Source organism: Rattus norvegicus, chromosome 16 (genome assembly GCF_036323735.1).
Source record: "Rattus norvegicus strain BN/NHsdMcwi chromosome 16, GRCr8, whole genome shotgun sequence".
Taxonomy (NCBI): domain Eukaryota; kingdom Metazoa; phylum Chordata; class Mammalia; order Rodentia; family Muridae; genus Rattus; species Rattus norvegicus.
In genome coordinates, this window is record NC_086034.1 from 5,828,677 (window position 1) to 5,852,043 (window position 23,367).

The 23,367-nt window shown below is 46.4% G+C and overlaps 1 protein-coding gene and 1 long non-coding RNA gene across 6 annotated transcripts in view; one reads left to right on the plus strand and one right to left on the minus strand.

Annotated features, from left to right (window-relative positions):
- Positions 1–1,422: 1,422 nt before the first annotated feature.
- LOC134482446 (uncharacterized) lies at positions 1,423–4,864 on the minus strand. The gene is made up of 2 exons (XR_010058555.1): positions 4,603–4,864; positions 1,423–2,407 (listed from the first exon to the last, which is right to left on the minus strand). It is a non-coding gene; the product is annotated as an uncharacterized LOC134482446 (long non-coding RNA).
- Rft1 (RFT1 homolog) overlaps positions 4,845–23,367 on the plus strand; it is a 34,058-nt gene continuing 15,535 nt past the window's right edge. For 3 of the 5 annotated variants that reach the window (XR_005494551.2, XM_006252581.5, XM_039094264.2), the window contains exons 1-6: positions 4,845–4,985; positions 9,650–9,735; positions 11,454–11,570; positions 12,551–12,740; positions 14,276–14,377; positions 18,193–18,330. Coding sequence is in view for 4 of the 5 variants with exons in the window: in XM_006252581.5 (XP_006252643.1) it covers positions 4,923–4,985; positions 9,650–9,735; positions 11,454–11,570; positions 12,551–12,740; positions 14,276–14,377; positions 18,193–18,330 (696 nt within the window). In the remaining variant the exon portion in view is untranslated. Of the gene's footprint in view, positions 4,986–9,649; positions 9,736–11,453; positions 11,571–12,550; positions 12,741–14,275; positions 14,378–18,192; positions 18,331–23,367 lie in introns of those variants that run through there. The other 2 variants (NM_001135866.1, XM_063275133.1) reach the window with 2 other exon arrangements.

The following is a 23,367-nucleotide window of genomic DNA, read 5'->3' on the forward strand; positions in this document are numbered from 1 at the left end:
CTCAGGACTGCCAGCTCAACACCGGCCACGGGCTGCTGGGTACAAGAATTCTGCACCAAGAGTAGCCACAGCCATCTAGTAGGTCCACCCACAGGTTCAGCAAGTTCCCTCTTCTGGGCTTTACTGTTTTCTCTGCCCTACATGTCTCTCTGTTTGATCAGCCCTTCTTATCCTTCAAAAACATCCCCTGAAGAGAATCTTCTTTGATGCTTCAGCCAGAAAGATCTCTCCACCCAGCCCATCCCTATGTTCCCCCTTGTATGTTTGCGGTACCTCAGTCTGTCTGCTCTCACTGGGGGTTCTTCCCAAGAGAGACCCTGAGGCCCAAGAAGGCAGTAATAGTGGTTCATTCTCTCTCGTGCTCCTTCCAGTGCCCATCTCAGAGCTCTGGGTCTGGAATGAGCCATACTGATAGCGTGGGTATTACAGGCAACTCTGCACAAATCAATGCTCAGAGAAGCCAGGCTAAGCCAGGGTCTTGTAGCTGCCTGCCAAGCTTCTACTGGAAAGTTGAAGAAGCCCAGGACAACTTTCAGAGCTTGTTTTACCCACTTTGGGCAGACAGATGCTTCAGACCACTGAGGCAGATAGATTTCCCAAGATGCAGGAAGATCTACCCTGGGTTTTTCAGAGTTTTGTCCACAGCATCATAACCAATCAGAGTAATATAAAGTTCCAGGCCAGCATGGGCTCCAGGGTCAGTAAGACTCTTTGCCAACAGCAAAACAGGCAAACACCACAAAAACAACGCAGATACCCCAAATCCTTCCTGAATCGTAACTGCTGAGGTGGAGTACAGCAGTGTTTAGAAGGGATGGCCCAGTTTACACTCTGGTGTTTCCAGTCACTTCTCCTCAAATCAAGCCCCCTAACTTGGCCAAGTCTGTTCCCTGGTCTGTAAAGCAGAGGGGACAGTAGTCTTGTTGGGCTGCTAGAGGAATTCAATGTGATCATGAAAGTACCCAGCACATGGCTTTGTAGACTCAACAATGTGGGCTGTTATGACCACAGCAGCCTTGTCGTGCCCTGGGACTTTCAAGGGAAGAGCAAAGTGTTGATGTTCTATGTCAAGGAGGGGCCCTGTTGAAGGTTTTCTAAACAGCAGGAAACCTTGGTCTGCGAGGGCCCTTGCCCAGCAAGCCATGCCATCTAGTGGTTATTATGTGGGAACATGCCTGTCCTGATGCCTCCATTCAGCCAAAGTCCAGGCCTCAGCTTGTCATAGCTTTCACTCTGCCTTCTACCCAGTGGTAGCCTCCCATCCTGCCCCCTTGCCCTGGAAGTCTGACTGGCTCAGTACCAGCCTTGGCACCTCCCACCAGTACAGTAATGAAATACAAGGCCCAGGTCAGCGTTCCCTGCAGGGAGGTCACCTGGCACAGAAGCAAGCCGCAGGAAGGAACGCTGATTACGACAGCTTGATTAGTGACTGCCACAAATTCTCAAGGAATCCTTTTTATTCTTTCATGATTGATTCCAATTTGGGATTTTATGATTTTTTTCTTCAGATTTTATTTTTCAGCCTCCCAGTAGAATTTAAGTTACTTGTGGGCCAAACTTGTCTGCTAATATCATTACGCCCACCTTAACAGGACAGACGATGCCTATATTTATGTCTATATTCATTTTTTTGGTTCTTTTTTCTTTTTTTCCGGAGCTGGGGACCGAACCCAGGGCCTTGCACTTCCTAGGCAAGCGCTCTACCACTGAGCTAAATCCCCAACCCCTATGTCTATATTCATATCCAGATCAATATCATAGATACTGGGGCTTCACCCCAGGCCTTCACACATGCTGGGCAGTCGCAATACTACTGAGCCATAAACCCAATGCTAATATAATATCTCTTTAAAACAGTCAGCACTGACCATGCTCCAGTGAGTATATGGACAACATAAATTAGACTTGGTTTTTCTCCTTCTTTCTCCTCCTGCTCCTTCTCCTTCTTCTTCTGTGGGGAGGTCACAAAGGTTTGAGGGTGGACCTGGGAGAACTAGGAAGTGTGTGTTTTCAGGGTGCATTATGTGAAGTTGCCAAATAATAAAATAGGTTGGATTTAAACAAACAAACAAACAAACAAACAAACAACAAACAGCACACAGGGGGTCCTCCAGTTGGTGATCAGCAGAAGGAAGGTTCCAGAAGTCTGTCCGATGGTCAAACCTCATATTCTGTCTCAACACTCAACAGAGCTCCTTTTGTCTACGAAGATGAGGACACAGAGGTTTTGAATGGTGCAGTCCATGTCCAGCAGCCCTACAACAGTGATGCACCAGGAAGCATTCATGAGAGTTTAGGAATGCTCTCTGTCAGTACATAGGATGCAAATCCTGATGCACTCCTGCCTGCTTGAAGCTTCGCTGGATCAGTGGAGGCACACGCTTCTGTCTTCACTGTGATGCAGGCTCTATGAAGAACCAGACAAGAGAACGAAGTGCTTTAAAGCACTGTCAACAGTCAGCTTGAGTGGTTGTAACAAAACACCATAGACTGGGATGCTTAAACAACAGAAATTTATTTCTCCAATCCTGGATCCTAGGAGTCCAAGATCAGGGTGACAACCAGCTTGGTTCTTGTGAGGGGAACTCTTCCTGGTTTGTAGATGGCCACCTTCTTGCTGTATCCACTCACAGTGAACAGAGAAGTCATCTCTCCCAAATATTTTTTGAGGTACTGAAGGTCAAAACCATGTGTTTGCACATGGTAGGCAAACATTGCATCTCTAAACTATATCACCAGCCCTTAAATGTCTTCTTTATATAGCCACTCATCCAATAGCCAGCCCTCAAATATCTTCTCTTTAAATATGGCCACTGATCTCTCAAATGTCTTTATTATACAGCCACCAATCCACCATAGCAGCCTTCAAACATCTTTATACGGTCACTGACTCACTGTAACCAGCCCTCAAATATTACCACAAAAGTGACATCCTTATCCTAATTACTTCCCAAGTACTCTCCTGAGTGTATCTGTATATGTGTCAGGACTGTCACTATGTGACACATTTTGAGAAGACACATTTAGTTCAAAGCAAGTACAGACTGTGGGTAGTTAGGGGTCAGGATGGGGTCCCTGGAAAGGCAGAGTACTATCAAGGAAGAGATTTGGGCAGACACACAGTGACAGAAACAAAGAAACACTCAACAGGGACTCTTTAAGGACCACTAAGGGGTCCGGGTTTTTCATTTGTTTGTTTTGAGACAGAATTCCACTATGTCATTCTGGCTGGTCTGGATGTATGCTATGTAGACCAGGCTAGCCTCAAACTCAAAGAGATACAGTTGCCTCCTGAGTGCTGGGATGAAGAGATCCAAGTGTGAGTGTCTAAAATGTACTGATAAGGATGGCGATGATGTAAAAGGTGACACACAACTACCAGAGAGCAAGGAAGGCCCAAGAGCTTAGAAACGGTGATCGTTTATGCTGGGGACTTTGGGGAAAAAGTATGAAATACTTCCAGTCTGTCCTTTGACCTGGTCTGTTCTGCCCAGGTCCGTGATGTGCAGATTCAAACAAGGCACCTTGTACCTCCCAGGCTTCCTTTCCTCCTCTCTGACAACCAGGCCCAAGTATCAGAGCTTTGGGAAGGTTTCTACAAAACTCCATACATGAAAATGCTGTGTCTGACTTTTAGTCCCCGGTTCTTCCTTTGCAAAATGGGGAGAAGTCCTGTCCAGCCCAGTTGGTGGAAGGGTTCTGTACCTACATTTGTGTAAGAGCCAATGGCAAGAATCTGAGCGTCTCTGCTGAGCACTGTGTCCTGACACCACTGCTTGCTTGCTTTGCTTTGCTTTGAAACAGGGTCTTCTGCATCTTGGGCTTCAATCTCCTTATGCACCTAAGGACAACTTTAAATTTTTGGTCCTTCAGCCTTCACCCCTGAGTGTTGGAGTTCAGAGTAGGTGTATGTGGTACCTAGAGTTTCTCAAGTGTTTGGTGAACACACTATGAACCTCCAGCCTCTGACCCCAGTGTCTAATGCCATAGTATTGGATTTATTTGCAATAGAGACATATTCATAAAAGGAAACAACTTCCATTTAAAAAAATCAAAGCAAGAAGAGGGATGGGACTGTGGTATCTGTGGTAAAGCACTCACGTTACATTAATAAAGCTCTAGGTTCAATCCCCAGTACCGGGAAGCTAGGCAGGGAAGATGTTTAGCAGGCCTGCACATTAGCCGGGCAGGTTAAGAGTTTACCATGTAAACCTGCCAATCTGAGTTTGATCTCGGAACCCATGCAAAGGTGGAAAGAGAACTGACTTCTGAAGAGTTCAGTGATACACACACAACTACACTATACAAAATAAAATTTAATTAGAAAAACATAGATTACCTGGGAGCTGGAGACAAGAGGATCAGGAATTCAAGGCTATCCTAGACTCTCTAAGTGAATTCCAGGCCAGCCTTGGCTACACAGAAAGACCTTATTTCAAAATAACAGTTGGAAACCCTACACTTGGGAGTCAGAATCCGGCAGATCACTGAGTTCGAGGCAAGTCTAAAATTATGTATCGAGCTCTAGGCTAACCAGGGCTACATAATGAGACTCTGTCTCAAACAAAACAAAACAAAAAAACAAGCCAAAAGACATCATACCAATTGGGCCTAGGAGTGCGCCCTAGTTAACCCAATGTTCCAGAGGCTGCGATCTCTAGGTCAACATGGACTACAGGGACCGACGTTGAACACACTCTCAAAACAACAACAAAAACAAAAAGAAAATAAAACACCGAAATCAAACACAAGCAAGAAGCGGTAGAGACAGAGCCTCACAAGTTGTTTGGATTCGCAGCTCCTTGTGCTCCGCCTCCGTTGTCAAAGTCCCCAATCAGGAGCGAGTCTGTCCGTGACGCCATTTTTCCGCGACGAAGCAGGCGCGGGGCGCGTTTCCTCCTTTGAGCCGAGCCTCTGAGGCTATGGGCAGCCAGGAGGTACTGGGCCAGGCGGCCCGGCTGGCCTCCTCGGGTCTCCTGCTGCAGGTACTCTGCTGCGCCCGCTCCAGCGTGTGGTGCCCCGGCAAGGCCTCAGGGGGAGGCTACTCTGGGTTCCCCGCATTGCACGGGGTCCCACGGGGGACCACGACGGCGGGGAGGGGCGCCGGGTCTAGGAGTTGGGAGTCTACGGTTCCAGTCTCGGCTGATGCCATTGACAAAGATGCCTTTGCTTTCTGAGCATTGTATTACTGTGTGGTAATAGGAGACGATTTAAACAAGTGGTAGAGACGGAGGCTACTTTAATCTGATATTTTAAGGGGTTCATTTCCTGAGTGCTCCACACTTGATCCTCAAAACACCGTTCTTCAACTCTGATTCGCATTGAGTTTAGAGAGACCATATGGCATAGCTAAGAACAGGGATCCGGGTTCAGGCATTGCGTGCTGTGTGACCTAGAACACGTCACTTCAGTCCCAGAGTCTTTTAGCTCCTTGTTGACAAAATGAGTGTAATAGTATCTAATTCAGAAAACAATTTGCAAGGATTATTTGGGATCATTTGAATAAGAGCACTTAGCACAGTACCTGAATCCTAGTGCACTTAATAGACTGCGTCTGCAGTTTGTCCTTGGACAGACGTTTTTTGGCTTTTTATTTTTTTTTTCTTGTCAGTTCATCCACATGATCCAGAATCCACCTTCACCAAAGAGGCACAAAGAGGTTAGGAGAGAGAACCAGGCTGAGTTAGATTCAGGTTAGATGACTGCTTTTAAGATACAAATTACTTGGACTAGGTGTAGTGGCACAAGTCTTTCATCCCAACATTCAAGAGGTTGAGTTCTGTGTGAGTTCCAATCTGAGCTCCAGTCCAGATAGGGCTATATACTTAGACCCTATCTCAAAAATAAGTTAAAAATCACTTGACTTTTTACTGAGCATTTTTTTTTCGTTTCCTTTCTCCTTCCTTCCTGCTTGCCTGACTTCCTTCTTCAACTTCCTTTTCATCTTTGTCTTTGTCTTTTATTTTAAAAGACAAGATCTCTCTATGCCTTCCTGGCTGTCCTGTAATTCACTCTGTTGACCAGGATGGCTTTGAACTCAGATCTGCCCTGCCTCTGCATTTTATTTTATTTTATTTTATTTTATTTTTATTTTATTTTATTTTTTTTTTGGAGCTGGGTACCGAACCCAGGGCCTTGCGCTTGCTAGGCAAGCGCTCTACCACTGAGCTAAATCCACAACCCCTATTTTATTTTTTTTTAGAAAAGAGATTGCTATGTAGCCCAAGCTGGCCTTGAATTCTTGCTACTCTTGCTGCAGCATATGAAGTGCTGGGGTAACCATCCTGACATGTACCACCATCCCAGCTGCTTCCTCATTTTGAATGAGAACAGTACTGCAACTTCACAGGGTGATTAGGAAGATTAGATGAAATAATTTCTGTTATGTTCTGGTACACTACAAGGTGCTTAGTAAATGTTAGCTACTTTTATTAGCATAAGAAGTTTGTAAATGGCAGTGTAGGGTAAAATAAGCTACGTTTGAAGGATGTAGAAAAGTGCCTTGCACACAGTATATAAAGCAAAATTGGCTACTCTTCATTTAATTCCGTTTGTCTAGTTCTTTGTTTTTCTCTTTCACAGTATACACCAGTTCAATATATTATGCATAGTGTTTTGTTTTGTTTTTTTTTTAAGATTTACTTGTTTTTTGTGTATGAGTACACTGTCACTGTCTTCAGACACATTAGAAGAGGGCATCAGATTCCATCACAGATGGTTGTGAGCCACCATGTGGTTGCTGGGAATTAAACTCAGGACCTCTGGAACAGCAGTCTGTGCTCTTAACTGCTGAGCCATCTCTCCAGCAGCATAGTGTTGATTTTTTCCCCCCACCTTTGGAAATACCTTACTACCCAGATTGGCTTCTGTGGATTCTGTATGAAGCTAAGCTGGGCCATCCATTTGTTGTTTGATATTAGGTGAGATTGCTTCATTCTGAGTTCTGTTTCAGGTGAATTTGCCTGGCTGTCCTTTGCTGTTGCAACTTGATGGCTCCACACATCCTAAGCCAGCGCATCACTGAGCTGTAGTCTCAGCCCTGGCTGTCTTTTGTTGTTTTGTTCTTTTGACAGGGTCTCACTGTGTAGCCCTGGCTGGACTAGAATTCTCTACATAGACCAGGCTGGTCTCAAATTTGTCCACTTTTGCCTTGTGGATGCTGGGATTAAAGGCTTGTGCTCCCGTGATTAGCCTGCTTGGTTGTTTTTAAGGGTCAAATACTCAACAAATGTAAAAGCTTTTATACGTGTAAAGTTTTTTTTTTCCTCCATCTTTATTAAATTGGGTATTTCTTATTTACATTTCAAATGTTATTCCCTTTCCTGGTTTCCATGCCAACATCCCCTAACTCCCCCTCCCATTCTATATGGGTGTTCCCCTCCCATTCCTCCCCCCATTACCGCCCTCCCCCCAAGAATCCCGTTCAATGGGGGTCCAGCCTTGGCAGGACCAAGGGCTTCCCCTTCCACTGGTGCCCCTACTAGGCTATTCATTGCTACCTATGAGGTTGGAGTCCAGGATCAGTCCATGTATAGTCTTTGGGTAGTGGCTTAGTCCCTGGAAGCTCTGGTTGGTTGGCATTGTTGTTCATATGGGGTCTCAAGCCCCTTACCTGTAAAGTTTTTAATGAAAGCAAATGGAGCTATTTTGTTAATCAGGATCCACTAAGTGGACTTAAAACACTGGGTAGCCTTAGGAACCTGGGCTTTATTAGCCCAAACCTTTATTCAGACCAACTAGAAGATACTGATATAGCCTGAGACTGTAAGTATCTCGGACAGTAATAACTTTTTAAATGTACAATTCGTTTTTTGCTTTTTCTCACGAGAGAGGATTTCTCTGTGTAGCCCTGGCTGTCCTAGAACTTGCTCTGTAGATCAGGCTTGCCTCAGGCTCAGTGATCTGCCTGCCTTTGCCTCATGAGTGCTGGGATTAAAGGCATGCACCATGACTGCCTGGCCAAATGTACAATTTGCAATCAGTATATATTGTTGTACAAAATGATGGGCTTTATAGGTGTGTGTGTGTGTGTGTGTGTGTGTGTGTATGTGTGTGTGTGAGCATGTATGTGTGTGTGAGCGTGTATGTGTGTGTGTATATGTGTGTGTGTGTGTGTGACTGTGTGTGTGTGACTGTGTGTGTGTGTGAGACTGTGTGTGTCTGTGTGTATGGGTTTTTAAAGGTCATCAAAATGTAGATTCCTTGAGTGTTGTATTTCAGTCTTATATACTTCCTTAAGTTATAATGCTGATCCTTAAGGTAGCTTTGCAGCTACATTTTATAATGTGATTTGTCTGAGCTAGCCACAATGTAAGATTTATTGCCTTTAATTTGTACATTTAAAAATGTTTTTATTTCTATAATCTTGTTTTAGCCTTGTAATCAACCTTATAATATCGTTAGCCTCATTTGACAGAGAAAATCGAGCCTTGTAAAAATAAGAAGGCTCTCCGTGCATTTAAGATTAAGTGATGGGCTGGGCTTCAGCTGAGTACCTTCTCAAAGAAGACTATGAACTGGCTGCCAGCCACCAACACTGAGTGTGGAACTGGAATGTAGATAGGAGCCTACATGATTCCAAGATGCTACAGGGCTTTCATCAGATAGAAAAGATCATCTCTGACTCCATAAACATGGTGATAATCTTGGCAGTAAAGAGCTGGCTGTTCTGTGACACTTTAAGAATAGTGTTAATGGCCTGGAGATTTTTCAAACAATGGTAGCCCTCTAGTCTACACTGATTAGATCTTCCAAAATGGCAGCTGTGTGTATGTATGGGTAACCATGAGCATGCTTAATGCAGAATTGATTTGTCGTTTGTGGTTAGGAAGAGAGAACATGAGTCAAACTTGCATCCCATTCAGCAGTTCTGTTTGGGAGCCCCGTTTAATTGTAGGTTTAATTGTAGGTTCTCGTTCTCCTGTGTCTCATGGAAAGATCTCTTTGTTTAGGTGGTTTTCTTTCTTAATGGACAGGTTTGAAAGTCTCAGGATGTGTCCCTGTCAGATGACAGTAGCTGGACTCTGTTTTCCCACTCCCATTTTACATTATCTTATTACTACAATTGTTATTTAGATGATGCACCAGCTCTGGAAAGTGGCAAGTGTTCAGTAAACAGTGTTTCCTGTGTAAGTAAGACAGTCAAATTCCAAGGAGATTAAAATGTCCTTAGAATCCTTGGACATTGCCAGGCAGAGAAGAAAGGCACCAGGTCTCAGATTCCTAGTGAGTATGCTATACTCTGTAGGCTCTCGTTTTAGTGTGTACAGTTTCCAAATGGGGTTTTGGGAGTGTCCAGTCTTTTGACCTTGTCCTCCAGAAATGTGATGGGATGCACTCTCAGCTATCTTGGGACTCAAGTGTCCCATGGCCCATTGGTTGGGTATGTCTGGAGACAGTTTAGCTAGGGGCCTGACAGTGTGACTCACTAGCACTGTTCTCTCTCTGCCCCCCTGACTTTGGGCCTGAAGGTAGAATGGGCGTTTGCCCACTGCTCAGGGTGGCGAGAGGCTCTGAGCAATTATAGTTCACAGAAAGCAAGTGTGTCAGTGTGAGCATCTGCTACAGCAGGGGGCATCTGGAGGGACAGCTACACAGTCCTCACGGTCAAGTCGATGCTGCAGACATAACCAAATGTGTTTTCTTACAGGTCTTGTTCCGATTAATCACCTTTGTCTTGAATGCATTTATTCTTCGCTTCCTGTCAAAGGAGATTGTGGGCGTAGTGAATGTCAGGTAAGAGGAAAGGACCCTGGCACTCCACCGCTCCCATCACCAGTCACGGGGTTTTCAGATTGTTCCCATGTGCCACTCAGATTTTAGAGTCATGCCTTCCAGCAGCACAGGGTTTCAGCAGTGGGCTGAGGAGGAGTGCGGGGCGGGGCATGAGCGGGCACTGCTGTGCTTAATGGACCCATGCAGTGTTTTCCATTAGCAGCTTCCAAGTGCACATTTCTCCCTAGCGTTCCAGTTTTTCTGCTCTTAGGGCCCAGGAGAAGAGTGGGAGTAATTTATTGCAGACCTTGTCTCAGGTATAATCCTATGTTCTTATCCTGCTGACACAGTACAGGAAGCAGGAATTGTGCAGTTCGTGAGGACGTGTCTCAAAATTGCAGGGCTGGGGATAGCCAGCCGCCTTCACTTCTGCCTCAGTGATTTTGTTGTTAGCTGGTAACTAATCAGAGCTTGAATCCTTGTGATGAATTCTCTGGAAAGTGAACTTGTTTTGTCTTGTAAGACTCAGCTTGTTTCTTCTGTTCTAGGACACCCACACTTATTTTGTCTTCACCAGTGACACACACACAGTGTACGACATGATGTCCTTAGAACAGCTCAGCTTCTCAGGTGCTTCTTTATCGCCTGACAACAAAGCCAGCGCTCCAGACAGAGTCTGCTGCCTGGTACTTACCGTCTGCCCGCTCACGGTGCTCTTCAGGAGCCCAATGGCAGTTCTCAAACTCGGGACTGCAGCACAGCCACCTGGAGCTTTGTTCTAGGTGGGGTCCATGACCTCCGAGGCGGTGGGAGACAGAGCAACCACTGAGACGCACTGGTTAGCAAGTAGGAGTACAGAGGGAGCAGATTTCTCTCCCATGCAGCCTCTCTTGGCCACCACAGCCTTTGCCATCTTCCCCACAGTGTGAGGTGCGGCTTTGCCTCCTCATCTGCTGTGCGGGATGGGATACATGCGTGGTGGAATATGGGGAGTGGTGCACTTGAACCACATCGCCAGGCTGTTGGCCGCAGAAGGCTGCTTTTCTCTAGGTGTTGGCCGCCTGCAAGGTACTCAGGCAAGTGTTCCTGATGGGGTGCAGCCACCTCTGTAGCTACCATCTGCCATGCCGACCATCTGCCATGCCGTTTGTCTTGAAAGTCTTTGGCTAGCGTCACTGTGTGATAGAACCCCTGCTGCTCTCAGAGGCTCGAGTGTCCCCAGGAGGCCCTTATTATGTAGGTGCTAAGCTTGTCTCTTTTTCTGGGTACAGCAGGGCCATACCTCTGCCCTCAGCCATAAAGCTGCAGACTCTGGTCACTGCAACACTTACTCTGTCACCGTCCAGTGTGCCTTGCTTGGTTCCACCTCTGTTTTCATTGGTACAGACTGATGGGCGCCTGTATGCGACACTGCCCTCTACATCCCCACCAGTAGTTTTTGAGTTGCTTTTCCTGAAGTGCTGGAGGCGCTAGGCAAGTGCTGCACCGCTGAGTGTATCCTTAGTCCTGAGATGCAGGCTGGCCCTGAACTCATTGTGCAGCTCAGCAGGCCTTGAACTTGTGCTCTTCCTGCCTCAGCCTCCCTAGGAGTTAGATCACAGGCCTGTGCCACCAGGCTCACCAAGTGGCTTATAACCAACAACTTTTCTTACTCCTGTTGCTAGGAAAGTCTCAAGGTTTCTTTCCATAAAACATTTAAAAGCCTGGAGGCCTTACCAGTTTCTACGTTTGCTTTGTAGACTAACACTGCTTTACTCAACCACCATCTTCCTGGCCCGGGAGGCCTTCCGAAGAGCTTGTCTGAGTGGGGGTACCCAGCGGGACTGGACTCAGACCCTCAACCTCCTGTGGCTAACGTGAGTTTTGCCTCAGCAAATGACATGTGCCGAGAGTGTCACAGTGAAATGACAGTGCCTGCCTAGAGCCACTTGTCTCCACACTGGCTTTGTAGTGGGTTCAGGGACTAATTTTAGTAGCAGAAGGGGAGGGTGTCTGAGTTGGAGATGCTGCGTGGCCTGCTTCTCTCCGTAGCCAGGACGGCCCTGGCTGGGGTTCCTGGACTAGGTTTCTGGCTGCTGCTGCACTGCGTTTATCCCTTATATTTACGCCCTGGAGCTTCCCTGGAGCCTTTAGCAGCCACTTAATATTTTTAAAAAGTCTGTCAAGGCTTTCTTTACACCTCTGTTCATTCTTTAGAATATTCTTCTGGACCAAGTATGTCAGCTGAAAATTAAAGTGGTTCTCGGCTGGATCCCTGCAGCGAGGCTGGTGGTCTTTCTCAATGCCACCCTTGTGTAACTCTGTTGCCTCACAGAGATGCCTATCAGAAGGGCTGGCGGTGTCCATCTTATTAGCAAGACTGTGCCCCGTGATACACATGAAATGAGTACTGGGGACTGTTGGTTCTGTGGGGTGCAGTGAGGACTGGGGACTGTTGGTTCTGTGGGGTGGTTGAATCTGTCTGACAGTCATCCTAAGCATAGCATCAGGGTTTGTTCCACAGTTTCCTTATTGACTTCGTCTACACCAGTGGATGCAGTGTAGGCTTTGGAGTCAGATCATGAGTGGCTCTTGTTTCTGTTCTTGGCCACCTATTTATAACCGTTGCCAAGTCACCAGCCCCTCTCAGCCCCAGGTTCCCTGTAAATGGGATAATGACTGAGCATCGCTGTGAGGTAACGGCAGGCACGTAGGTGAGGCCTGCATTCCCTACTAGCAGAGTCTTACTGTGGTAATCATTTTTATTACGACTGTTGTTTTCATTCAGTGTTACTGTTTTAATGTATTTTATACTTAAGCCTCTGTATATTAAAGGCCATCTTTTCTATTCTCCTAGTGTCCCCCTGGGTATATTTTGGTCCTTGTGCTTGGGCTGGGTCTGGTTGCAGTTGCTTGAAGTACCTGATCCAAATGTGGTCCCCTACTATGGAACTGGCGTGCTGCTCTTTGGTCTCTCAGCAGTCGTGGAACTTCTGGGAGAGCCTTTTTGGGTCTTGGCGCAAGCACATATGTTTGTTAAACTCAAGGTCAGTGAGTCTCTTATGTACAGGAAGTGTGAGCAATGATGGGAAGTGTGGGGTTCTGTTATTGTGATTGATTATTTTGGAACAGGGTCATACCATGCAGCCCAAGCTGGCCTGGAACTGACAGAGATCCACACCTGCCTGTGCCTTCTCAACGCTGGGGGTGAAGGCGTTGCCATCACACCTGGGGCAGTGTTTGTTTGTTTATGTGTTGTGCGCATGGATCTTTTGCTTGTGAGTAGGTCTGGGTATCATTTGGATGCCTGGTGCCTCCGGAGACCAGGAAAGGGGGTTAGAGTTCTTGGAATTATAGACAGCCGTGAGCCACCATACTGGTGCTGAGAGCTGAAACCAGATCCTCTGGGAGAGAAGCCAATGCATTTAACTGCTGAACCTTTACAGACTCCAGATGTGTGGTATTTAAAGAATCTTCTCATAGCAGAGTGCTTTTTCTAGGTCTGATTGTAGAGAACTACTTGGGAAAAGGTAGCATGATGAATTTATTATTTTAAATTTGTCAGATAGGCTATGCTAAAGTTTGTTTTTACCAATTAAAGTGTGGCAGGATATATGTATAATCCTAGAACTCCAGAGTCTGAGGCTGGAGGATAGTGTTTTCAAGGCTACTTCAGGCTATATAACAGGGTTTTATCTCAAAAAGCAAGAAGACACCAGCGACATGGTTCAGTCAGTGACATGCTCGCTGTATATGAGTGAGGGCCTGCATTTCTATCCCTGTGCCCATATTGTAAGCCATGACTGTCATTCCCAGCCCTGGGGAGGCACAGACAGGAGAATCCTGTGTCTTACTGAATAGCAGTCTAACCAAAATAGGAAGTTCCAAGTTCAGTGAAAGGCATTTGTCTCAAAAAGTAAGGTGGAGAGCCATAGAGGAAGACAGCTGACCTTGATCTCTGGCCTCCATGTGCCCACACACATGCACATATGTGAATGCATTGAACACATACACACAACCTGTGGTGGGGTGGTTGCCTTTACCTCTCCTTATTGTAAATGAGAAACTGATTCTGTAAAAAGAAAGATAAGAGTTAGAATAAGGGCTGGAGAGATGGCTCAGCAGTTAAGAGCACTGACTGCTCTTCCAGAGGTCCTGAGTTCAAATCCCAGCAACCACATGGTGGCTCACAGCCATCTGTAATGAGATCTGATGCCCTCTTCTGGTGTGTCTGAATATATATAGTGTACTTATATATAATAAGTAAATAAATATAATATGATTTAAAAAGTTGGAATAAAAATTTAGGAGTGCTATAAAAACATTTCATATTTTTCTAGAGACCTTGTTTACTTATAAATGATGTTGATGCTTCTTTTCCTCTTTTACAATACATTATTTAATGCACACCATATTGAAAATGAATGAACTACCCACCCTTTCTAAGAAATAAACATAACTATTGACGCTTATTCCCAGCTATGCCTATTCCCGTGCCAGGGCAGCCACCATGCCGCACTCTGTCTGTTATGTCACTTCATAGTGACTTGTTGATAACATGGTACTTTCCGTCTGCATGCAGGTACTTGCTGAGAGCATGTCGGTCATCCTCAGGAGTGTGCTGACGGCTCTTCTGGTCCTGTGGCTGCCTCACTGGGGTCTGTACATCTTTTCTTTGGCTCAGGTGAGAATTATGGCCTTACTCTAGCATCTCTGTCTTCCCTTCTGTTCCCACTGCATGTGCTCTGTGTTCACAGTGCTCCTGCTGTGGGAGAGTTGGAAACTCTGTCCTGCCTCACACACTGGTGTCCTAGGGACCTGGGGAGGGCCATGTGCTTTCTGATACCCAGCATTGAAACTCCTGTTAGACATTCTGTGGGCGGGTCCATATCACAATGATCTTTGATTGCTTAAGAGTCTTATGGGGGAGCAAGGGGGTGGAGTAGGAATCAAACGGTGTGGGTACTATTCTCCTTGATTTTCAGTCAGTTGTTTGCAGAATAGGAGGAAACGCTGCCAAGTATATTTTAAACTTAGATTGAAATCTCACGTAATTCAGAGAGAATGACCCAAGTCCAACCAAGCCCGTTTTCAGTTGTAGCAACTTTGGCTCCATGGGATATTCTAGGTACAGACCTCCGCAGCTCTCCTAATAAAGATATTGCTGGAGCAAAAGGGCTGCTCTCAAAAATGAAACCTAAACCTGGGCATGTTGGCACACACCTTAAGAGACAGAGGCAGACTGATTTTTCTGAGTTCGAGGCTAGCCTGCTCTACATAGGTAGTTCCAGGCCAACCAGGGCTTCATAGAGAGACCCTGTCTCAAAAACATAAACAAACAAACAAACAAGTAAATTATAGAAATGAAGCCCAAGGTCAGTTATTTGCCAGATATCAAAAAGACTTACAGAGTGGTTTGTAGTGGGTTTGTTTTGATGAGTGGTTTGGTTTGGGTGTTGTTTGGTTGGTTGTGACATTTTTTGTTTGGGGGACAGGATTTCATACTGTGCCCCCACCTGGCCTTGACCTTGTAGCAGTGCTCCTATATGAGCCTGGAGACTGCGAGGATTAGAGACAAGAACTCCATGCTTGGATTTCTAGTGTATGGTTTTCATTCGTGTTTGAAAAGACAGATGGGGATGCTGCTTAGTGATGGTCTATTTGACCCTCTTTCCTACGTCCTCTGAAAAATATTCATACTTTTTATGGAACACAAAGTGACTAGATAGAAAATTAATTAAGGTGATTGCCCACAATATGAATTTGCAAAGAGATACATAGTTTAGAGAAATTATCTGAATTGGCTGTTTCCCACCTCTGTTTGGATCTAGAACTGTGGCTTTCATCATTTCCCTTGTTTTTAAGCGTCCTCTCTAAGCAGAAGGCCCTCAGGAATGCCCGGTGCAGCCGGCTCGCACTTTGGGAGAGGCACCTGGCACTGAATGTTTCTTTCTTTTCTTTTTGATTTTTCAAGACAGGGTTATTCTGTGTAGCCCTGGCTGTCCTGGAACTGACTTTATAGACCAGGCTGGCCTCGAACTTAGAGATCTGCTGCCTCTGTACCAGCATGCCCTGCTGGCACTATGTGTTTCTGATGTCACAGTTTCTACCCACAGTAGGGTCATAGTTCAACAAGGGAAACTGAATGCATTTGCTTCCTTGGCATGAGACTTTACAAGCTCCATAGGACAATCATGAAGGAGATTGCCAAGTGTGTATGAGACAGTGACACTCACAGCAGTGTGTGAGCCCTGCCCAGGGCACTGAGAGTCCCCTTGTCAAACCTGCGTCCAAGGTCTTCCTTAAACTGCCCATAAAACTCACCCTAGAATCAATAAGGAATGCTTATTCCTGACAATAAAAAAAGACAAGCCACTCAGTTAAAAACCGGGCAAAGAATTTGAACAGACATTTCCCCAAAGGATATATAAAACAAGTGGACAGAAAGCACATGAAAAAATTTCAGGATCAATAATTAGTAGGGAAATGCAAATCAAAACCATAGTGAAGGCCTGGCCTGGCCTTTAAACCCAGTACTCAACTCAGGAAGCAGAAACAAGCAGGTGGGATTGTAGGAGTTTAAGGCCAACCTGGTCACCTTGTCAGTTCTACCCAGAGAAAATCTAACAACAAACAAATAAACAAATAAATATAAAACCACAGTGAGGTATCGTTTCATACTTACTAGAGTAACAATGTAGGTAAGGTTGTGGAAAGTTGAAACTAGTACATTTCTGCTCTGTACATAAAGTAATGCAGCTTCTGTGCAGTTTGACGGTGCCTCTAAAAATTAAACCAATACAGCATATGCCAGCATCCCACTCTGAAGTATATATACCAAAGAGAACATTCCCAACACTATTCACGGTGGCTGGAAGGCACACGGTCTCTAATGCCCATTAGCCAATGACTGGTTAAACTGATTTGGTGTATCCACAGAATGGAGTACCATTCGGTCCTAAGAACTGCCGTGCGGAGTGGCGTACACGTCATCCCAGCATCTGGAGGCAGAGGCAGGAGGAGCAGTGCAAGGTCGGGGTCAGCCTGGTTTAAGAACAAAACATACCAAAGGAGAGAGCTAGTCAGGCACAAAAGGCCACACATTGAATGATTCCATTAATATATAATGTCCAGGTAGGCAGGACCACAGACCGCTTGGTAGTGTTGCTAAGTGGGGAATGAGTAGTGATTGCTTAAAGGGTGCAGTTTCCTTTTGGGGTAATGAAAATGTTAAGGGATTAGGTAGTGGTGACATATCGATGGTTTGACAACAATGCAAGTGTACTACAAGCCACTGAATCCTATGGTTATAATGGTAACAGTTGTTACTATGTGACTTTCTCCTGATGGAAATAAAGGGAGGGTCCTGTGGCCGTGGTACTCTTGCCTTCAAATTGCCACTGTTTTCCAGAACTCAGCTGGGCAGGAAGGCGAGGAGAGGTGGAGAAACACCAATCCCAAGGACAGGGGTCGTGGCTGCTGGGGCTCACGCTCATGCTACTTGGTTGAAGCCTTGAGGCGTGAGTGAGGAAGACTGGTGGACAGCAAGTTTCATGTTTGCACATGGCTGAGATTAGAGCACACAGGATACCAAGCCTACTAAACACGCCTCCTCCTCTTCCCTGCCATGTGCATTTTGACAGGAGTTCCCTTGTATAGACGTAGAGAGAGGGCCTTGGGCCAGGCAATGCTCACCCTCAACTACAGCACTCGGGAGGCAGAGGCAGGTGGATCTCTGTGAGTTTGAGGCCAGCCTGGTCCACAGAGTGAGTTCCAGGAGAGCCAAAGCTACATAGTGAAAAGCCCTGTCTTGAAAAATCAAAAGGAAAGAAAAAAGAAAAGAGGGATTTGGAGGTTCCAGTCCTTGATCTAGAATGCACTGTTGTTCTCAGAAGGGAGCCTGTGGCAAGGCCACTGTCATTCTCAGAAGGGGGCCAGTAGCAAGGGGCCCCTTTGGATATTCATTTCCAACTTCAAAAAAGAGCTAGCTGACCACTTCTGACCAGAAGCGATTCTTTTGTCCCAGTTGGGTGGGGGGTGAGGTAGACCTTCTCACCACCCCGCCTTTTCCTCTTGGAGCTCAAAGCAGCTGTCACCCTGCCAATGCCCTGGGTGGGGAGGAGAAAGCCAGCAGCTCAATTCTGCCTTTTAATCATAAATGGCACAGGTTCCACGGTTCCCAGTCCTAAATGTTGGCAAATCCCCGGCTGCGGGCAGTCAGGACCCCTGGAGTCAGTCTGCTGGGTGGGTTTCTGACGTCGCGCCATTTGAGCGTGTGGCCATCTGCCGCAGTAGCTGTGTTCTCCAGGCAAGTGAAGTGTTGGAGCCCGTGCATAGAGGTGCTACGGAGTGAGTGCGTGCCGCTCTTTGGAAGGCGCAGTTAATTAAGACACTTCTATTTCTCGATTAACCTTGGAGATAAATAAGTATTTATAGTCCTGTTGTAATTATGCCTCAATCAAAACAGTTTAATTTCAACCCCTTGTTTCCTTGTTTCAGCTTCTCTACACGGCTGTCCTGGTGCTCTGTTATATGCTCTATTTAATAAAACTACTGCGTTCCCCAGAATCATCCAAGCAACTGACTCTTCCTATCTCCAAAGTAACACAACTGTTGCCCAGTATTTCAAGAAGAAAAGTGAGTACAGCATTTTGTTCACAGATGATGGTTATCCTTGAGATAGAGAAACTGCTATTATAATTGTTATAGTAGGAAAGATAAATTTACAGATTGTATTTACTGTGTGTCTGCCACATACTAGTCAGGACTTCCAAGTCTTAGCACTGCTGACTTTTGGGCAGGCCAAGCTTGGCTATAGGGACTGTTTTATGCACTGGGGGATGTTAGCCCCCCTGGCTCATGAGGCCAAGAGGTCTTCTCCCCACCAATGTAGCACTTAGCAATGTCTCCAGACACTGCCACATCCCCTCAGAGGCTAACCTGCTCCCAGGAGAGAAGAACTGTGCTAGGCCCAACAAATCCTTCACGTTCCTCCTCCAGTGCTTACGACTCTGAATGGCTTACATTTTCATTCTTAGTGCATTGGGTTAAGGAGCTAAGGCTGAGCAAATAAGTACCTGTCCAAGGTGAGTGTGGAGTGCAGTTAGACATCCGCAGGGGGTCAGGTACCCGTGTTCCACTCTCCTGTGTCTTTTCCTCTAGCTTTCTCTTGGATTGACCTCTGGCAGAGGCAGTCCAGAATTCTGAGAACGTAGAATAAGCCCCAGTGGTTGTCTTGTTTTGAACCTTTTTGAGACAGAGTCTTGTTATTTATCCCATACTGGCCTCAAGCTTGCAACTACTCCTTCCTCAGCTTCCCGAGTGCTGGTATGAAAGATAAGAAAGATAACATCTGGCTCATTGTTTTGTTTTAATCTTGGAGTAGGTCAGCATTTCACAAGACTACTTTCCCATCAGACCAAAGGAGAAAGCTGGATGCTGGCATGAGGAGTAAAGCCTGCCGTGCTCTGCACTCCTCCTCTCAGTGGGTCAGTGCTGCTGCCAGCCTGGAGCCAGAGCCTCACAGGGCAGGCTTCATGCTGAGCTCGTCTTCTCAGCACCTGCTTGCTTGCTTTTTGTTTGTTAGAAAGGTATCCATTTGACTTCTCTTTTGTGATTACTTGAGAAGGTAGCTGGATATGTGGGAACAGAGTCTGAATTCATGGAGTCCTGTTACACAGTCGTAAAGAAGGCCCAGGTATTATATGTCGGCGCCTGCTGTGTTCTCACTTGTTAACAGTTCTCATCAGCTGGCTCTTAGCAGACCTTAATCGAGGACAGTTTTGGCCACCATTATGTCTCATCTGTGGGCACAAATTAGAGGAGTCTCTCCCACGCCAGGGTCCCCAGTGCCCACTGTGACCTGACCAGCTTTTCGTGTTGACCAGGCTCTGTTCTCTAGCAGTCTTGGAAAGGAGTGTTTGTGAGTTGTTAATATTGTGTTTACATGCCAAGTAAGGGTAATAAGGATCTATTCCTAATGAGATGGAGCCTGTACAGGCTTAACACTGGCCTGACACAAGTCAGTGTCACCGTCTGAAGCAAGGCTAACACTGTTGGCAGTGGTGTGAGCGCTTTATGGTTTAACGGGCAGCTCATACTGAAAGCACCTGCATCTGTATTGTTGAGATCGTAAAGGCTGACTCCATGCTTGGTGTGACTCAGGGCGCAGATATCCAGGAAGGGACATTTCTAGGCCTCAGAGAGTTTCCTATTGATTTGGGAGGCAACAGGGATAGATCTGAAGCCTGCAGATTCTGGCTTTTTGTTTGTTTGGTTTTGTGTTTTGTGTTTTTGTTTGCTTGCTCTTTAGTGCTAACTCTTGGGCTCAGACAGTCTTGTCTGATCCTCCCAGGGGTTGGAACTGTAGACTGCAACTACAGTCCTTATTTTTAAAGAGAAACCATTGGCCTCTGTGACTCATGCAGCTCCTGTGAAGACTTCAGGAGCTCCATGGAGCTCTTTGTACTTTGAAAAGGACCATTTGAGATGAGCATGATAGCGTAGGCCTGCAATCCCAGCTGCTCGAGAGGCTGAGGTAGGAGGACAAGACTTCCTGGAGTTCCTGGGCTGTATGGTGAGTTCATGCTGCCTGGGCAACTTAGAGAGACCCCGCCCCACGTTTAAAAACAGAGAAAAGTATGAGGATATAGCTAGTATTTGTAAGACCCTGCTATCGTCTCCTTCTGGCGCTCAGAGGAGTTAAGTGACTTAACCCCAAACCAGACAGCTTGTTTTTATTCACTTCCTTGTAATTGCTTTCTGTGGACCAGGCTTGGTCTGTGTGGTTAACCAGTTTTCTAAAAAGAATCGGGCTTATTGCCCATGCTAGTTTTTTATTTACTGAAAGATTGGGAAGTTCCAGGTAGGTAAATTACTCAGGCTTGTTATTTCTAAAGGGGTAAAGAGAGGAAGGAGTCTTAGGCCAGGTGTAATGGTGTGTGCATTTAATCCCGACATTTGGGAGGCAGGTAGATCTCTGTAAGTTCAAGGCCAGCCTGGTCTGCATAGTGAGTCCCTGCCCCCAAACGATCACCAAACAAACAACAAGAAGAGAACAGCCTGTCTTCAGCGCTCCCGTGAGCAGCGTACCTGCATGTCTCCTTGAGAGCTTTCTACACCAGGCTCCTGTAAAACTACTCACAGTCACGTGTAAGATCAGCTGCGCCAAACGTTAAGGTTTCCTTTCCTAGTCTTCTAGAATTCTGTTTGTTTTTTTAAAATAGGTATTCATTTGGGTTTATAATAAAATAACGGCACCTCAAATGATGGCCACTTTTTATATTCTTTGGCATGTCTGAGTAACCTGAAATATTTAAGCTGCAGCATTCACCTCGGCAAGCATGTGTTCAGCATGACCCATGTTGAATGCACTGTGCAGAGAGCCGATACACTCAGCAACCACGCTGCAAGACTGCACTTAGTGGTGCCATCAGAGCAGGTGATCGGATGGGTGGAGATTCTACCTGGGAGCTTTCAGGAAGGCTTCCTGGAGGAAGCTGCTTTTTTTTAGATTTATTTATTTATTTAATGTATATGCGTACACTGTATCCGTCTTCAGACACACCAGAAAAGGGCATCGGATCCCATTACAGATGGTTGTGAGCCACCATGTGGGTGCTGGGAATTGAACTCAGGACCTCTGGAAGAGCAGTCGGTGCTCTTAACTGCTGAGCCATCTCTCCAGCCCGGAAGCTGCTTTTGAGCTAGAGCTTAACAGGGGTGGCAGAAGTGAACTGGGATGTGTGGTGATACAGAGAACCACAGGAAGACAAAAGATAGGCTCAGCCTGTTCTGTGGCCTGCGTCGGGTTGGGATTGACATATGGGTTGAGTAGACCAGACAGGGAGAGGGAAAGAAGGGTGGATGGAGTCATAGAGGGAGCTGAACATGGCGTGTGGGCTCTCTGCAAGTGGCAGTGACTTCAGTCGAGTGGAAGGTGACCTTGCTGGGGGCAGTGGAACTTATGGATGGTTTGATTTTAGAATGCAAAAGGATTTGCTATTTTTAATCTTTAAAGTTAAATCTGTTCTTCAACAATTTCGCACACGTACAATCCTTTACTCAAAGACTCACCCTCTCCCAGCTTCCTACTACCCTCATCTACCCTGCCACCTCCCACAGACCTCTTTCTCATTTCATGACTCAAAGGCCACATTCTCAGTCCCAACCCTGAATGCTCCGTCCACCCTGGGCGTCCGCTCCGAGGACACTGAATGACACAGTGTGGTTGACTGAGTGGACGCTCCCCACCACAGCAGTCCAGCATGGATTCCGCCAAGGACGCGCCTGCTGTGGAGGGTCCACAGTTTTCTGTTTTATTTTGTGTCCCACTGAGTTTAGCAGGGACTTCTGTGTGACTGTGGTCTGCAGTTATTGTTGGAACCAGATGGGCATCCAAGTGCAGACGGGGGCTCTCCTTCTTCCAGAGTCTAACAGGGTCTAAGGTAACCCAGCTTCCTGAGTGCTGGGTTACAGGCGTGGGCTGTCACACACATCTGAAGGTTTTTCTAATGGTGCCGTGTAAAGGTGCTTCATGTATCTTGTTTTTCTCTCATTTAGTCTCCTACCACCTCCATCAAATAGGACTTGTTTCTCTCTTTTTGAGACGGGGGTCTCACTGTGTAGCTGGCCTTAGGCTCTTAGTCCCTCCTGCCTTGAGTGCTCTTACTACAGGCATGTGTCACCATGCCTACCTGACCTTAAATGTGAAGTAGAACTTAATCCCATTTTGCAGATGACAAAACCAAGCCTTAGCAAAGTTAACTGTCTAGCCTGTGGCCTTTGGGCTAAGTCAAGAAGCAGTATAAGCCCTAGACTCTAAGCTTGATGCCAAAGCGCAATCTACAGTGAAGGTTGCCCTAGACAGGTTAAGAGTACGACATCTCTGCGGGAGGCTGGCAGCGCTGCAGGTACGAAGTGAGAAGGATGGTCCTGAGGTGGGTGAAAACAGGAGGCAAGTTTGAGGCCATCTGTGGCCTGTAAGAAGAGAAAGTGGGGAGGGGAGTGCTGTAGGTGGTAGAGGTGATGGGCTGTGGCCTCCGCTTCCCGGTGACTTACCAGTGTGGGAGGGACACAGCTGATCATCCGAGTCACAGAAGTTTGGGAAGGGAGCAATGACTCAGCAGGATGAGCCTGGTTCTCGTTCTTGGCCTTTCCTGCAGTTCCTGTCCATCACCTTTCACCTCCCAAGCCTCGGTGTGTCCATTAGCCCAGCATGGATGTCTGCTTAGGAACAGAGTGCAATTGGACCAACCCAGCGTTGTTAGCTAGTCTCCTTCACCAGGCCAAGCAAGGTCTATTCTGGATAGGTACAAGGGTACAAGTCCCCAGAATTTGCTTCTTCTTTTCTACCCCCAGTGGCCTGAGAACCAGAGCCGAGAGTGGACTTCTGCAAACGTGTTCTGAATGAGTGCTTCAGCTGTATTAAGCAGTGTAGCCATTCCTTCTGAGCCACAGGCCATCGACCCTGAAGCATTAGGAGAGGAAGTCCTTGATTATAAGCTTCCAGACTAGTCACTCTCCCAAGGACTTTCTACTCTGAAAGCTGAATTATTTCCTCAAACACATTACTACCTACTGGCAAGCAGGCTTCCAAAATGGAGTCTGGACGACTGGCTCAGACCTCCAATCCCAGCAGTTGAGAGCGTGAAGAGGAAGGATGCCTGCAAGTGT